At 40.6% G+C, this 13,049-nt stretch overlaps 1 protein-coding gene across 2 annotated transcripts in view; it reads left to right on the top strand.

Moving 5' to 3' along the window:
• Nucleotides 1–13,049, top strand: part of NALCN (sodium leak channel, non-selective) — a 421,791-nt gene that overhangs the window by 204,925 nt on the left and 203,817 nt on the right. For both annotated transcript variants that reach the window (XM_066593014.1, XM_066593005.1), the window contains one exon: nt 4,127–4,264. In XM_066593014.1, the coding sequence (XP_066449111.1) occupies nt 4,127–4,264 (138 nt within the window). The remainder of the gene's footprint in view (nt 1–4,126; nt 4,265–13,049) is intronic.

The raw sequence follows: 13,049 nt of genomic DNA, 5'->3' as shown, positions 1-13,049 counted from the left end.
AGACTCTACCGTCCATAGTATATCCTTTTATTCCTGCGACGCATTTTGCCAATATACTCTTTGCCTTTCTCAAGCATATGACATACATACACATTACAAATACATTTACATTTATATAGATGATTAAAAATGTCCACTAATGCTCATCACGATGCACGCCAGCAGTGGGGCCACATGACGCCAAGATGGCCCCGGTGCTGGCGTGCATTGTGATGAGCGTAAGTGGACATTTTTATCTTCTATATAAATGTATTTGTAATGTGTATGTATGTCATATGCTTGAGAAAGGCAAAGAGTATATTGGCGAAACGCGTCGCAGGAATAAAAGGATATACTATGGACGGTGGAGTCTACTTCTAATCTCTTTTGGGTTCCGCTGGGATTTTTTATTTGCTTGTACACCACTTCTGGATCTTACGGCTCGTAAGCGAGCTGCATCCCGTGGACGTCTCTACGGTCATCTGGATTGTGAACCCTGAGTGGTTAATAAGCTCTCGAGGATAACTGGTGCCAGTGGATTCTCGAACCTGAGAATTCCACTGAGCACCAGGGGAGTACCTATAGATACTACATATTGCTTGTTAAAAATGCATTTTTTGATGAAGAGGCGCTAAATAAAGGGAGAACAAGTCTTAGTATAATTAATATTATTACTTTTGCTGCAAGTTGTATCCATAAGTACAATATGCGATAGACATTAATAGTAAAATAAACCTGACGGTCTGTTCTATAGGCAAATGAATTCAGCATTTTCATATTTACATAATTCTCAGGGTTTCTCTTTCACAGCTGTTCGCTCTGTCAGTTTGATGGTTGCATTTCAGATTCATTTTAGCATAAGCTGATGGAGGTTTGCTTTTTAACTAAAAATGTGTATTCTGGAAGATCACATAGTGTGCAGCACATACAGTAATCGCTTTGAACTCTTCTCTGTTACTGCCTGCTTTGTTCGGGGAGCAGGAAAACTGCACCCCCTGGCTGATCGCCTCTGTGTTAGAATGCAACCAAACACCCCCATTGACTGTAATAGGGGTCCGTTCGATTTCTAGTGTGCAGTCCGACTTTTTCCCAGAATTTACAGGACAAAATAGCGCTGCTTGTGGATTCTAGAGGAAATCAGCGACAGAGGTTCTGAATACAACCTTGAATACTGTTGTGAATTAATCTTTAGGACTGCCTGTTGGATTTTACCACTTTGTGGTTAAAAAGCATTTCTTTCATCCAACCTGCACAAAAAGCCATCCAACATGATCATAAATTTTATAAAAGACAATAACTAGTTTGAAATTCTAAACTACTTAAAATACAAGGAGGAATTGACTTTTCTTGGAAATAATCTAATAATAATCATCGTTATTTATATAGTGCATGCAGCACTTTATATCACTTGATATTGGGCTCTGTCCCCATTGGGGTTATATTCACCTATCTGTATGTTTTATTATGATTCTATTCTTGGCAGACTTTGAACCCCTGCGTTATACCCAAGGCCCTTCAGTAAACATAAGGGTGGCCATACATAAGTAAATTGACTAAACCCACCAATTATGGCGGGATTAGACAATCATCTAATATGTATGGTGCCTCCCCAAAGAATTTCAACTGCACCATCCATGAAATAAGCTGTGGCCCGAGGTCTCCTTTTTCTCCTCCTTGCATCCAGCACAAATGCACATTCAACCGAGCTAGGCGTGCAGGTGTATTGGGATTTTGAGCAAGATAGTTGCCAGTTGAACAATGTGTTTAGCCAACAGGTATCTAAATGGTTGGGTAGCCTAAAACAGTGTATCAGTTTTCCTGAGAGTATTCCTTTCAGATGATCTCTTAAATGATAATATTACTAACTTTATTATGTGAATTTTAATTGTGTGCTGCACGTCTGTCTGGCTCAATACTATTTTTTTAAACTAATTTTATTGAAAAGTAAATTACAACATTTTTTATAACATTGTAGTTAAACAAAAAGCATGACAAATTAGCGTCCATTATTTGGCAAAGGGGGTAATACACCCCTATAGTGGAAGACACTACCTAGAGAGAGAAAGAAGGAGTTTAGACATGTTGTCAGTAGGCCTTAGGTTTCAGCCATAGAAAATACTCATTAGTGGGGATGTCTCTGCATTATTGAGATGGAGGATGAGAGTAACCATGGAGGGTAGGACATAAGTGAGGAACCGCACCATATATCCTATACCTTGTCAAATTTTCCTGGACATCTACGCCCTTTATAAACTATGTAATTGTATGGAATAGTGGAGTTAACCAATTTTCACTGAGGGATTCCTTTGATCCATCCAGCGTAGCGCTATGACTTTCCTAGCCAAGAAAAGTACCTCTCTCAAAAATATTCTATTATGATGCTGCCAAATCTCCTCTTCAAGTATCCCGAAGAGGCACACTCCGGAGTTGTAGGGACGGGTGTTTCCCAAACCCCCAAGAGGAGGTCCGTGACCTCTCGCCAGAAGCCTCGAATAATTGGATACTCCCAAATCATATGCCAGAAATCAGCAGAGTCGTGTGGGCATCTGATGCATTTGAATGAGGAAATTCTGCCCATTCTCTGTAGCTTCACTGGAGTAAGGTAGCACTGATGTATAATATACAACTGTATCAGCTTGGTATTAGCCACAGGACAAACGGATAGAGAGGAGACTAGTAGATCTTGAAAAGATTCTTATGTTAGAGTTGGTATTACTGTTTTCCATTTCAGAGATGTCTTTGCTGCAGTTAGTGAGGAGTACAGCATGGATATGAGCCCCTGTAGACCTTGGGAGCGTAGTATACCTATCAGGGAGTAGTGTAATATAGAGGGTCCAGGAAATGGGAATTGTGTGTGCAGTGCATAGCTGATTTGTAGGCATCTTAAAAAATGGGTACGAGGTAGTTCATATTTAGCTTGTAGTTGTTCGAAGGAGGAGAAAATATTAGATATGTACAGATCACCCAGAGTTCGTATTCCATAATTTTCCCACCCAGAGATGTCCTGTAAGGGAAACACCTCTGTCAGACCAGGGTTATGCCATAAGGGGGTATCAGCCATTATGTATGAAAATTTATCAACTTATTTAGATTGCCTCCATATATTAGATGCCAGTTTATGTATTGAGATCAATTTACAAGTTAATGAGGGGGGAGATTCCAACACAGGCCACAAATTGGGGATTTTTTGGAAGTAAACCAAGTGTGACTCTGAATTGGGGAGCAGGTCATCACCTAGCCAGCATTTTAGGTGGACCAATTGGCTAGCTATGTAATATAGGAACAAATCTGGGAGAGCAGCCCCAGCTTCCTGCCCTGGTCTCTGGAGAGTGGAGATTTTACGTTTCGGACGGGAACTTCCCTATATAAAAGATGTCATGAGTGAGTCCATTGACCTGAAATATCGTGAAGGGATTACTATTGGGGTGTGTTGTAAGATATATAGACATTTCGGCAAGCCTATCATTTTTATCAAATTGACACGCCCAGCTACCGAAATTGGTAAGGATCCCCAGGTTTTGAATTTAGTTTTGAATAGATCTATCAGGCAATACTTTAATCAGGCAACGCGTTTCGGTGCAAAGCAAAGCACCTTTCTCAAGCCAAAATGCGTTGCCTGATTAAAGTATTGCCTGATTAAAGTATCCTGTTCAGTACTATGTACCCTGGAACATAGTTCTATATCCTGTGGAAGACACTCTGAGGAGGGGGCATTTGTGCATCATACCCCCCTCCTTCCAAGTAAGTGTTATACCAAACCATTTCTTATATGTGAAGCTGTCCTCAGTTCACTCCAAATTGAGCGCAGATTTTTTTCTGACGTCCCACTTTCTGTTATATCCGGGGGAGTTCTGGTTCCAGACCCGCCGGGTTGTATCTGCAGCTCTCCTTTGACTCAGAGGATTGGAGTACTGAGGAAAAGATTCATCGTGATTGCTTCCGCACATCCCATCAACCATGGATTTTACTTACCTGTGGCGCTCTCTACCATTTTCTTGACTTCCAGATATTTAAAGGAGTTTTGGCTCAATACTATTTTACCTTTGTGATATGCTGACATATGTCCCATGGTGACTTGTTTTTGTTCATTACAGAAGTTGTAATAAGTATTGTGATTGTTCTCATGCTTGTTCCTTTTTCCTTGCAGGCATTCATGTCAATGTTTCAGATTTTGACACAGGAGGGATGGGTGGATGTAATGGATCAAACTCTTAATGCCGTAGGACACATGTGGGCTCCTGTGGTTGCTATCTACTTCATCCTTTATCATTTATTTGCCACTTTGGTGAGTATACATATGCATTTAATATGAATTAAATGTTACATTATAGAAGTTAAAATTAGTTTCTAGTGATTGCCAGTTTTATACAATTTTCCTCTTTTCATTGGCACAGTGTACTTGTGGATAACCTTAGCAATGCGTTGTTTAAATTATCACTCATTGAAAAGGGTCATGTATTCATGTATGCAGATAGTCTCTTTTCACTTTCACTGCTTGCTCATCACTGTTGTAATTAAGCTGAAGACAAAACTTAAAGCCTCTAGGGTATGAATACTTGATTAGAAATCAGTGCAGCTATTTCCTAAAGTCTGGCTTAAAGTGAACACCAGGGGTTTGTTTCGTTGCTGCACTAATAAAGCCAAAATGCTATAAATAGATTAATTGAGGATTTGCAAAAAAAAAATAAAAAATCAAGATAGGTTTGACATTTTAATGCCCTCTTACAGACTTTCAGGAATGACCGTGGAGGCACAAGACTTTTAATAGAATGAAGTCGATGAAGCATTGTGTTACTTTTTTAGTTATTTTATCATAGTCAATAAAGTATGTGTTGTGCAGCATCCAATAAATTATATAAAAGTCTTTACTAATAGTAAAGTACAGTGGTGCCTTGGGTTAAGAGTTTAATTTGTTCCGTGACGGAGCTCTTAACCCAAAACACTCGTAAGTCAAATCAATTTTCCCCATTGAAATGAATGGAAAAGCCACTAATCCATTCCGGATCGTGAAGCTCTCCCACTGATTTTAATGGGGGCGCCGTTGCCCCATTGTAAGCTATAGGACGCCGGCAGCCCAACAGTGATTTTTGCGGAAGGGCTTTTAATATAAGCCCTGAAATCATCCCAAGCTGTAATAAAAAATAAATATACTGTATATATATACTCCCATCTGCTGGGGCTCAGGCGTGTCTAGACACCGTTTCTTCTCCCTGCACTGCTCTGGAGCTTTTCAGCAGGCGGGGATACAAAATGCAGGGAGAACAATCAGTGGCTAGACACGCCTGAGCCCCAGCAGACAGGTGAGTATATATTTTCTACTAAAGCTAGGGATGATTTTTCAGGGAAGGGCTTATATTTAAAGCCCTTCCCTGAAAAATCACTGCTGGGGTTGTCAGCAGGCCATTGCTTTCAATGGGGCCACCCGCAGCAGTGGCGGCCCCATTGGGAGCAAAGCTCTTAACACAAGTTTTTGCTCTTAAATCAGAGCAAAAATTTAGGAGAGAGCCTGCTCTCAAGTCAAAAAGCTTGAAGCTGAGGCACTCTTTACCTACGGCATCACTGTACATGTAACTACTGTGTATTTTCAAGATCCCACTAAATAAAAGTAGACATACCTTATGAGGGATGTGTCAGGCCTCTTGCGGAATACGTAGCAATAATCCTCCATAGCATGCTATGTAAAAATGGTTCTTCATGCACATGAGTGGAAATCAATTGCGGTATCCGCTCGTAGATGAAAAATCGCAGCATGCTCCATCCGACGGAAAAAATTGACGTTTTAAAAAAAAAAAAAATCTGTACTAGGCATGTCTGACTGCGAGACGTGCTGACCATCCACAGTACAGAGAAGCCAGGTCTGCAAGCACGCCAGCGAAAAAGGCCACCTGCACACACAGAAACGCAGGCTCACCCGCCACAGCCAGAGCCGGATTCCGTAGGTGGAATCTGGACCTGTCGTGTGCATGAGCCTTCAATTAGACATTCGTCTCGGAAGCAAACCACCCCTGCTTTCAACTGCCACAGATCCAGCATTATCCAGAGCAGCTGAAAGTTTTCTTTGCAGCTGCTGCTACAGGGGAGATGTAGTATTACATGTCGCTCATTATAATACATGGGGAATTATGTAGTACTGCAAGTCAGAGAGAGAGACATTCTTTGCTGGGGACTCATCACTATGGGGCATGTAGACCGGTGTTATCTATTTGGTGCAACGCCTTTTAAAGAGAACCTGACAAGCCTTAGTTGTTTTCTTCCTCAACATGTATACAGGATTTGCTTTAATCCTATTCAATTTAATATTAAATGTTTCCACTAAGGTTTTTCCCACAGTGTTTCCCCAACATGTGAACGCAACTTAAAGGGGTATTGTGAAGTAAATTTTCAAAAAGTCCAGGTATAAAAGGTGTTTTGTGTCATGTTTATGCACAGCTGGTTATGGGTTCTTCTTATTCTGCCATGCGTTAGATGTTTACCTGCCTCACTATTTTCCAAGAGGTCATCACAACCCTGCTGACGTGCAGCATGAAACTACACTTTGCACAATTTCCCACTCTGTACTTTCTCCCAGCATGTGTCCTCACTAAGCACTGCTCAGCCTTCTAGTGCTACGGGCTTCTATAGGGATTCTATCAGGGGATTGAATAATTCTGTGGTTTCAGAAGTCATTAAAGTGGCATTTTCTGTTGAATTTGGATAACCCATTTGTTATTAGTTGTGTTGAGCTATTTAAATTGTTCTTGTTTGACTGTTTTTTTTTCCCAAACAGCTGAAATTTTGTTAATTTGAAAAATACACCTAATTTGCAATGCGGTTGAATATTTTTTATTTCAACTGTACTTTATAATAAAAATCAGATTGGTCTGCAGTAGGGATGAGCGAACGTGTCCGTTACGGACACATCCGCACCCGGACACCGGCTTTGCCGAACACTGCAGTGTTCGCGCGTAAGTGTCCGGGTGCCGCCGGGGGGCGGGGAGATGCGCGGCGGCGCGGGCGGCAGTAGCGGGGAACAGGGGGGAGCCCTCTCTCTCTCCCTCTCCCCCCCACTCCCCGCCGCACCCCCCCGCGCTGCCACGGCGGCCCCCGAACTTTTTCGCCCGAACACTGAAGTGTTCGCAAAGTTCGGTGTTCGGGCGAAAAAGGGGCGGAGCCGAACGTGTTCGCTCATCTCTAGTCTGCAGCAAACTAATATAGCAAAATTTACCTTCAACAAGTTATCTTAGGCCATTAAAAAGCGATTGCTCTCGTATCTGAACACAACACCTGTTGTAAAGCAATTGAAGGGGTGAACAAAGTGTTACAGAAAGTTTTCATAATGAATCAAAAGTCAAGTTATACTTTTCTATTTATGTACTTTTTGTGTTTTTTCCACATCAAACACAGGTACCCGTAGCCAAAATACATAGAACTCTGAGGCATGGCACAAGTGTGATGCATTTTGATATGTTGGCACTGGTTCACATGCATAGTAATCACCATTTCTATCAGTCCTAAAAGGTTCCCCAGAGATGAGAAGAAAGTGTCTGAATTGCTGGGGGCATTTAGATGGTAAATATTTATCAGAAAACATCCAACTTGACAGTATTTCACTAGAAATCATTGCAAATTGGTAAGCAAAAACAAAAAATCCCTTCTCTGCTGTATTTTGTGCTAGAAGATTAAAAAAAAGTTCTGCCAAAATCATTACCAAATATGGAGAAAGTGGGACCAACTTCATGTCAAATGTCTCCTCGTGGGGAAAACGTACATTGCTATCAGATGCTGTTTTTTATTTTTAAGGAACATTATCATTATGAGATTTTTGAGGATCTTTCTCAGTTGATGCTTGGGCATTACAGCTAGGTTACTCGTTTAACAACAATTTGCTATATAATTACTCCCACTCAACTGTCGGAAACGGTGGGTGATTTAGAGCTTAACTGCCAAATTGGTTATGTCTTCATCATTTTTTAGGATGTTATTTTCTTAAATACTGCCGTATTGCAATGTCTCTAAGTAGTGCAGGTGGTTTGGAAAATTGCTCTAAAAGCTGCAGCATTTTTAGCAGAAGAACATTTTTCTGGCTTTATTATGTTAATACTGAATGACATCTAAAATATGTTACATTTTACCATGGGCTTTTCCCATGTCTTAGATTTTAATTCTGTACACATTTCTTAAAGAAGTAATCAATCTAAATACAAAGACCCTTCCTCCACCATGTAGTAGAGTTTTGAACCATACTAAGGGACAAGCACTGTAGTTCCGCATTACTTTTTTTTTAGGTTATATCAGTAACTATTTTTTTACTTTTTAGTCCACTAATAAATATTGCAACATACCAGTTTCTGTATTTCAGAATGTGTGAAAAGAGGCTTAAGCTGTCTCCAAAGTTTAAATTTATAATCTACTCAGTTATCCAGCAAACAAGGTATCACACATCTATAATTCTTGCCCCCTTATCTATGACCATAAAATACCAAGTGACTTTTTAGGAAGTGATGGAAAAGATTTAATCTACAATAAATACTGTTTAAATATAACCTTTTTGCTTATTTAAGATCCTCTGAATTCTCATTCTTCGATTCACCCTGACCCCAACACTAAGTTGGTCGCCCTTATTATCATCATCATCATACTGCACTTGCCATTCTTGAAAAATTGATCCCATCCACCCTTCTTATTTTATATCTCCCAACCCATAACTTAATTTTTACTCATCTCATATTATTTCTGTCTATCATCTGCCTGATGAAAGAACTGTTTTGTTGCCATTGTGCATATTATATCAATACATTTTGGACTACAGAAGAATTTGTGTTCAACTTTTTCAATCTCCTACTGGACGAGCAATACCAGATATTTTCAATGCTTACATTGAAGGCCTTAGTCACACGGGCGTTTTTTCCCACGATTTGCGGATCACATGACGGATGCGCATCCGCAAATCGCGTGACCAGGGCCGAAAAATCGCCTGAAAAAAACTGCTCCTAGCCGCGTTTCATTAGAAACGGGCCGGAGCTGTCCAGCGCATTGAATTCAATGAATGGGTGAGTGAGAGCTGCCTCTGATTGGTGAGGCTGTGACCAATCAGAGGCAGCTCATTTAGCAGGCGGGGATTCTAAAGCCCCGGCTGCTGAATACTACTCAGAGCAGTTCAGGAGAACTGCCAGCCGCCGCGGCTGAACTCCGTCTGCCGGGACCAGGTGAGTATATATTTTTTTTTATTTTTACACATTTCTGGATGAATTTCCGGGAAGGGCTTATATTTTTAGCCCTTCCCGAAAATTCATCGTGCGATCGCCGGAAGCCCATTGCTTTCAATGGAGCCGGCTGTATTGCCGGCTCCATTGAATTCAATGGGCAAACATCATTCTTCTCTGCACAGCTGTTACAGCTGTGGCAGAGGAGAATATTTTGTCTAGTATATGTTCTCAATGGGATCGGCGCTGCTGCCGCCGGCCCCATTGAGCGCATATAGAGAAGAGAACAGGAATCGCAGATCGCAGATAGGTGCGATCTGCGATTTCTGTTCTATAATTTATCGGACGAGCGCATAAAAAGCGCTCATGTGTCCGATACCATTGCAAAGCAATGGTTCTATAAAATCGACGGACGCATGTGCATGCGCAAATCGCGCGAAAAAACGCCCGTCTGACTGAGGCCTTATAGTTAACCTCAAAGCATAGTTGTTTATGTTATCTTTTGCCTTCAAAAAGTCATATTTTCATATATAGTCATATACAGTCATGGATTGGTTCTGAACTGAATACAAATTAAGATTTCCAACTTGTTTTGGAGATGATTAATAACTTGATTTTGGGAGACTTTGTCCGACATTTGAAGATAATGTAGAGTATTTGGATTGACATATTGCCCTTCTCAGATGATTGTATTTCTATGGTGCAGTCACCACAGTGATTATGAGATGGCACCTCGGTAAAACATTGGTGTAGAAAAAGCATCGCCTTTTATAACACACACAGACCACTGTAATTCTGACAGATCCAGTATATCTTGTTTTCACCAAAACTCAAGAGTTTTTTTTTCCAGTTCTCTGTTGCTCATTCCTCATGTGCTTATATTTGTGTAGTTTTGTACTTTTTACCAAAGTACAGAAACCTACAGAAAGTTGTACAGTTTTAAAGCAAGTCTGCATGATTTCTCTGAGGGCTTTTATACCCAAGTGGACAAATACTGTTTTATTGCAAAGTGGAGCCAGAAGTTCCCCTGAGCATTTATAAAGAAATATAACAAGGTATTAGTTCATTTCTGACAACACAATTCCATTTTATAAACTGTACTACAGCCTTACCGGCGATCCAGCTTTATTTGATTGATTAGGATCTTATTGTTACTTGCGTCTTGCCTGTAGAGGAGTTTATATCCAGCCCATGAGCCTATGTTTTATACATCAACTGATGCCTGTCCAAAAAAGGCTATTTCAGAAAAACATTTCCAAAATAAAGTCTCACTATGAAACTCCATGTAAAGAATATTGAATAACTGTGTGATTAAATAATGACGGGATTATGATCAGTCTTACATTGGTTATGTTTTTTTGACCATTAAACGCACAGATGTACTGTAGCAAAGCTGAGTTTGTAATTTAGCATGACTGAAAGTTCTATCACAATGGGTTTCCTGTGGTTTTCCATGGGATTACAGGAAAATTTACTAGATTATATTTTTATACTTATAAATCTCAAATTAAATTGGTTTTCCAGATTTTAAAATCAAATAAATTAACTTTAAATTTCATTAAAGGAGTTGTGCCAAGATGTAAACTTATCACTTATCCTTTCTGATCATTGGCAGTGTTACCCCTGGGACCCCTAAAGTTTCCAAGAACAGAGGTCCGATAGCTTCATTTATGAATGGCGCACAGGTCACACATGCGAGCTGCTGCTCCGTTCATTTTTATGGGGGCACTAGAGATGGCAGACTATAAGTGTTTGACATTCTGCAGCACTCCCATTAAAGAAAACAGAGCAACACTATGCATGTGTGACCAATGACTCATTTTATGAAGGGATCTTTATGATCTCTGTGGGGTATGGTGTGGCTACCTTAGTCTCATGCGGTTTTGGCCATCAACAAGGATGTTTGGCAGAACGTCACATCACCATGAACCGGACACGGGTACTCCAATCCTTGCGAGATACTCAGAGACCCTGGACTCACATATCTAGGAAAATATGTATCTGAACACATTCATGTGTGGGCTCAAACCGTATATAAAATCATGAGCGGAAACTTCGTTGTCATATTTTCATTGTGGGTCCCACACGAAGTTATGAAGCAAATATGGATTTCAGTACCCATGTGTTCTGGTGTAAGCCAAACCCCCATGGGGGCTGGAAGGAGCTGAATGAAAGTTACCTCGCTGAGAGCTTAAAAATCGCACATGGACTCATATTCAGGATCAGCCCCTTGGAGTGCACTATGCGTGCAGACTGCCCTGTAATTTCGTGTGACTTCACACAAAGAATGGTAACACTCTTTACTTTACTCCTTTTGTTTTGATACTGTCTGAGAATATTTTATGTATGCCTCTTGCCTATTACCTTGTAATATCATTTTTTGTATTTTTCTGTAAATAAGCACTGCTATTTTTTTAGAATTAAACTTTTAATTAATTAGTGAACCTCATCCATATTAACATGAAACCATATCTTTAGAGACATAATTGTGGGTAATTAGAAATCGGGTCCAATTCCCGTGAACATTGGTGGTGGCAGCAATATTGAGCACAGGGCTAGGCGGATTACTGTAGAATTGTGGCCAAAGTTGATGGTTGCTTCTCCAGTTCATGTGCAGAGTCACGGAAAGTTGAGCACCAATCACTCCACAATCTAAGCCTCCCCTCGCCTATGTGACAATCCCCTTTCTCAGGTTCGGTGGGGTCTCAGTAGTCAGACCCCCACCACTCTAAATTTCTCCTATCCTTGGATAGTGGATAACTTTCTATCTTTGCACAACCCCTATAAGCTTTGCTGCATCAAAAATGCAGATATTCTGTGAATGGAAAAACACATTGATCAGTCCTCTGTTTATCAGTGTTGCCAGTAGGACAGCAATGTGTACTTTTGATTTCCTTGTATCCACCTGTCACTTTTACCAAAATCACATCTAGTCTGTTAAGAAAATCCATTCCCGTGATAGGCAAATATTAGCAAGTTTGCTGTCTATGCAGTTCCCCCATAGATTACTATAGTTCAACAATACTATGTTACTCAGGAGCCTCAAAATTAAGCATATCATCAGTTATGAGTCTTCAAACCATCCGATTGCAACAAATCTGTTGGTGATGGCTTGTGGCTTATTCCTCTTTCCCCATTGAACTACTGATACACACTTGGCTTAGATGGTGGAACTTAGGTAAATAGCTGTTTATCCGCAGTTATCTTCACTGAATGATTGGCTCATTAGAGTAGATTCCACAATGTGCTCTCACAATACATTGCAAGTTACAAGTTAAAGGAACACTAAACCTATCAATAATGATAAACAATATAAACTCAATTTCCTGCAGAATGCTACTATTTGGAAGAGCTTAGGTAAGGGACTTGAACTATCCTTTTGTCCCATTGCAGACAGGACAAAGGGGGAGGCTCCTGCTGCAGCCCGTTTTCTTACAAGTAGTGAAAGAACAGTAAAGAAAAAGTGGGAAAACATGGCTGATCTCTTGGGATACATAGAGAATAATTTTATATATTAGTTGTAAAGGTTTATAATTAGAGATGAGCGAGCACCAAAATGCTCGGGTGCTCGTTACTCGGGACGAAATTTTCGCGATGCTCGAGGGTTCGTTTCGAATAACGAACCCCATTGAAGTCAATGGGCGACTCAAGCATTTTTGTATATCACCGATGCTCGCTAAGGTTTCCATTTGTGAAAATCTGGGCAATTCAAGAAAGTGATGGGAACGACACAGAAACGGATAGGGCAGGCGAGGGGCTACATGTTGGGCTGCATCTCAAGTTCCCAGGTCCCAATATTAAGCCACAATAGCGGCAAGAGTGCCCCCCCCCCTACCAACAATTTTTACTTCTGAAAAGCCCTCATTAGAAATGCATACCTTAGCTAAG

The sequence above is a fragment of the Eleutherodactylus coqui genome, chromosome 1 (assembly GCF_035609145.1).
Source record: "Eleutherodactylus coqui strain aEleCoq1 chromosome 1, aEleCoq1.hap1, whole genome shotgun sequence".
NCBI lineage: Eukaryota > Metazoa > Chordata > Amphibia > Anura > Eleutherodactylidae > Eleutherodactylus > Eleutherodactylus coqui.
Note: the sequence above shows the minus strand (reverse complement) of the source record. Positions and strands in the feature narration are given on the sequence as shown.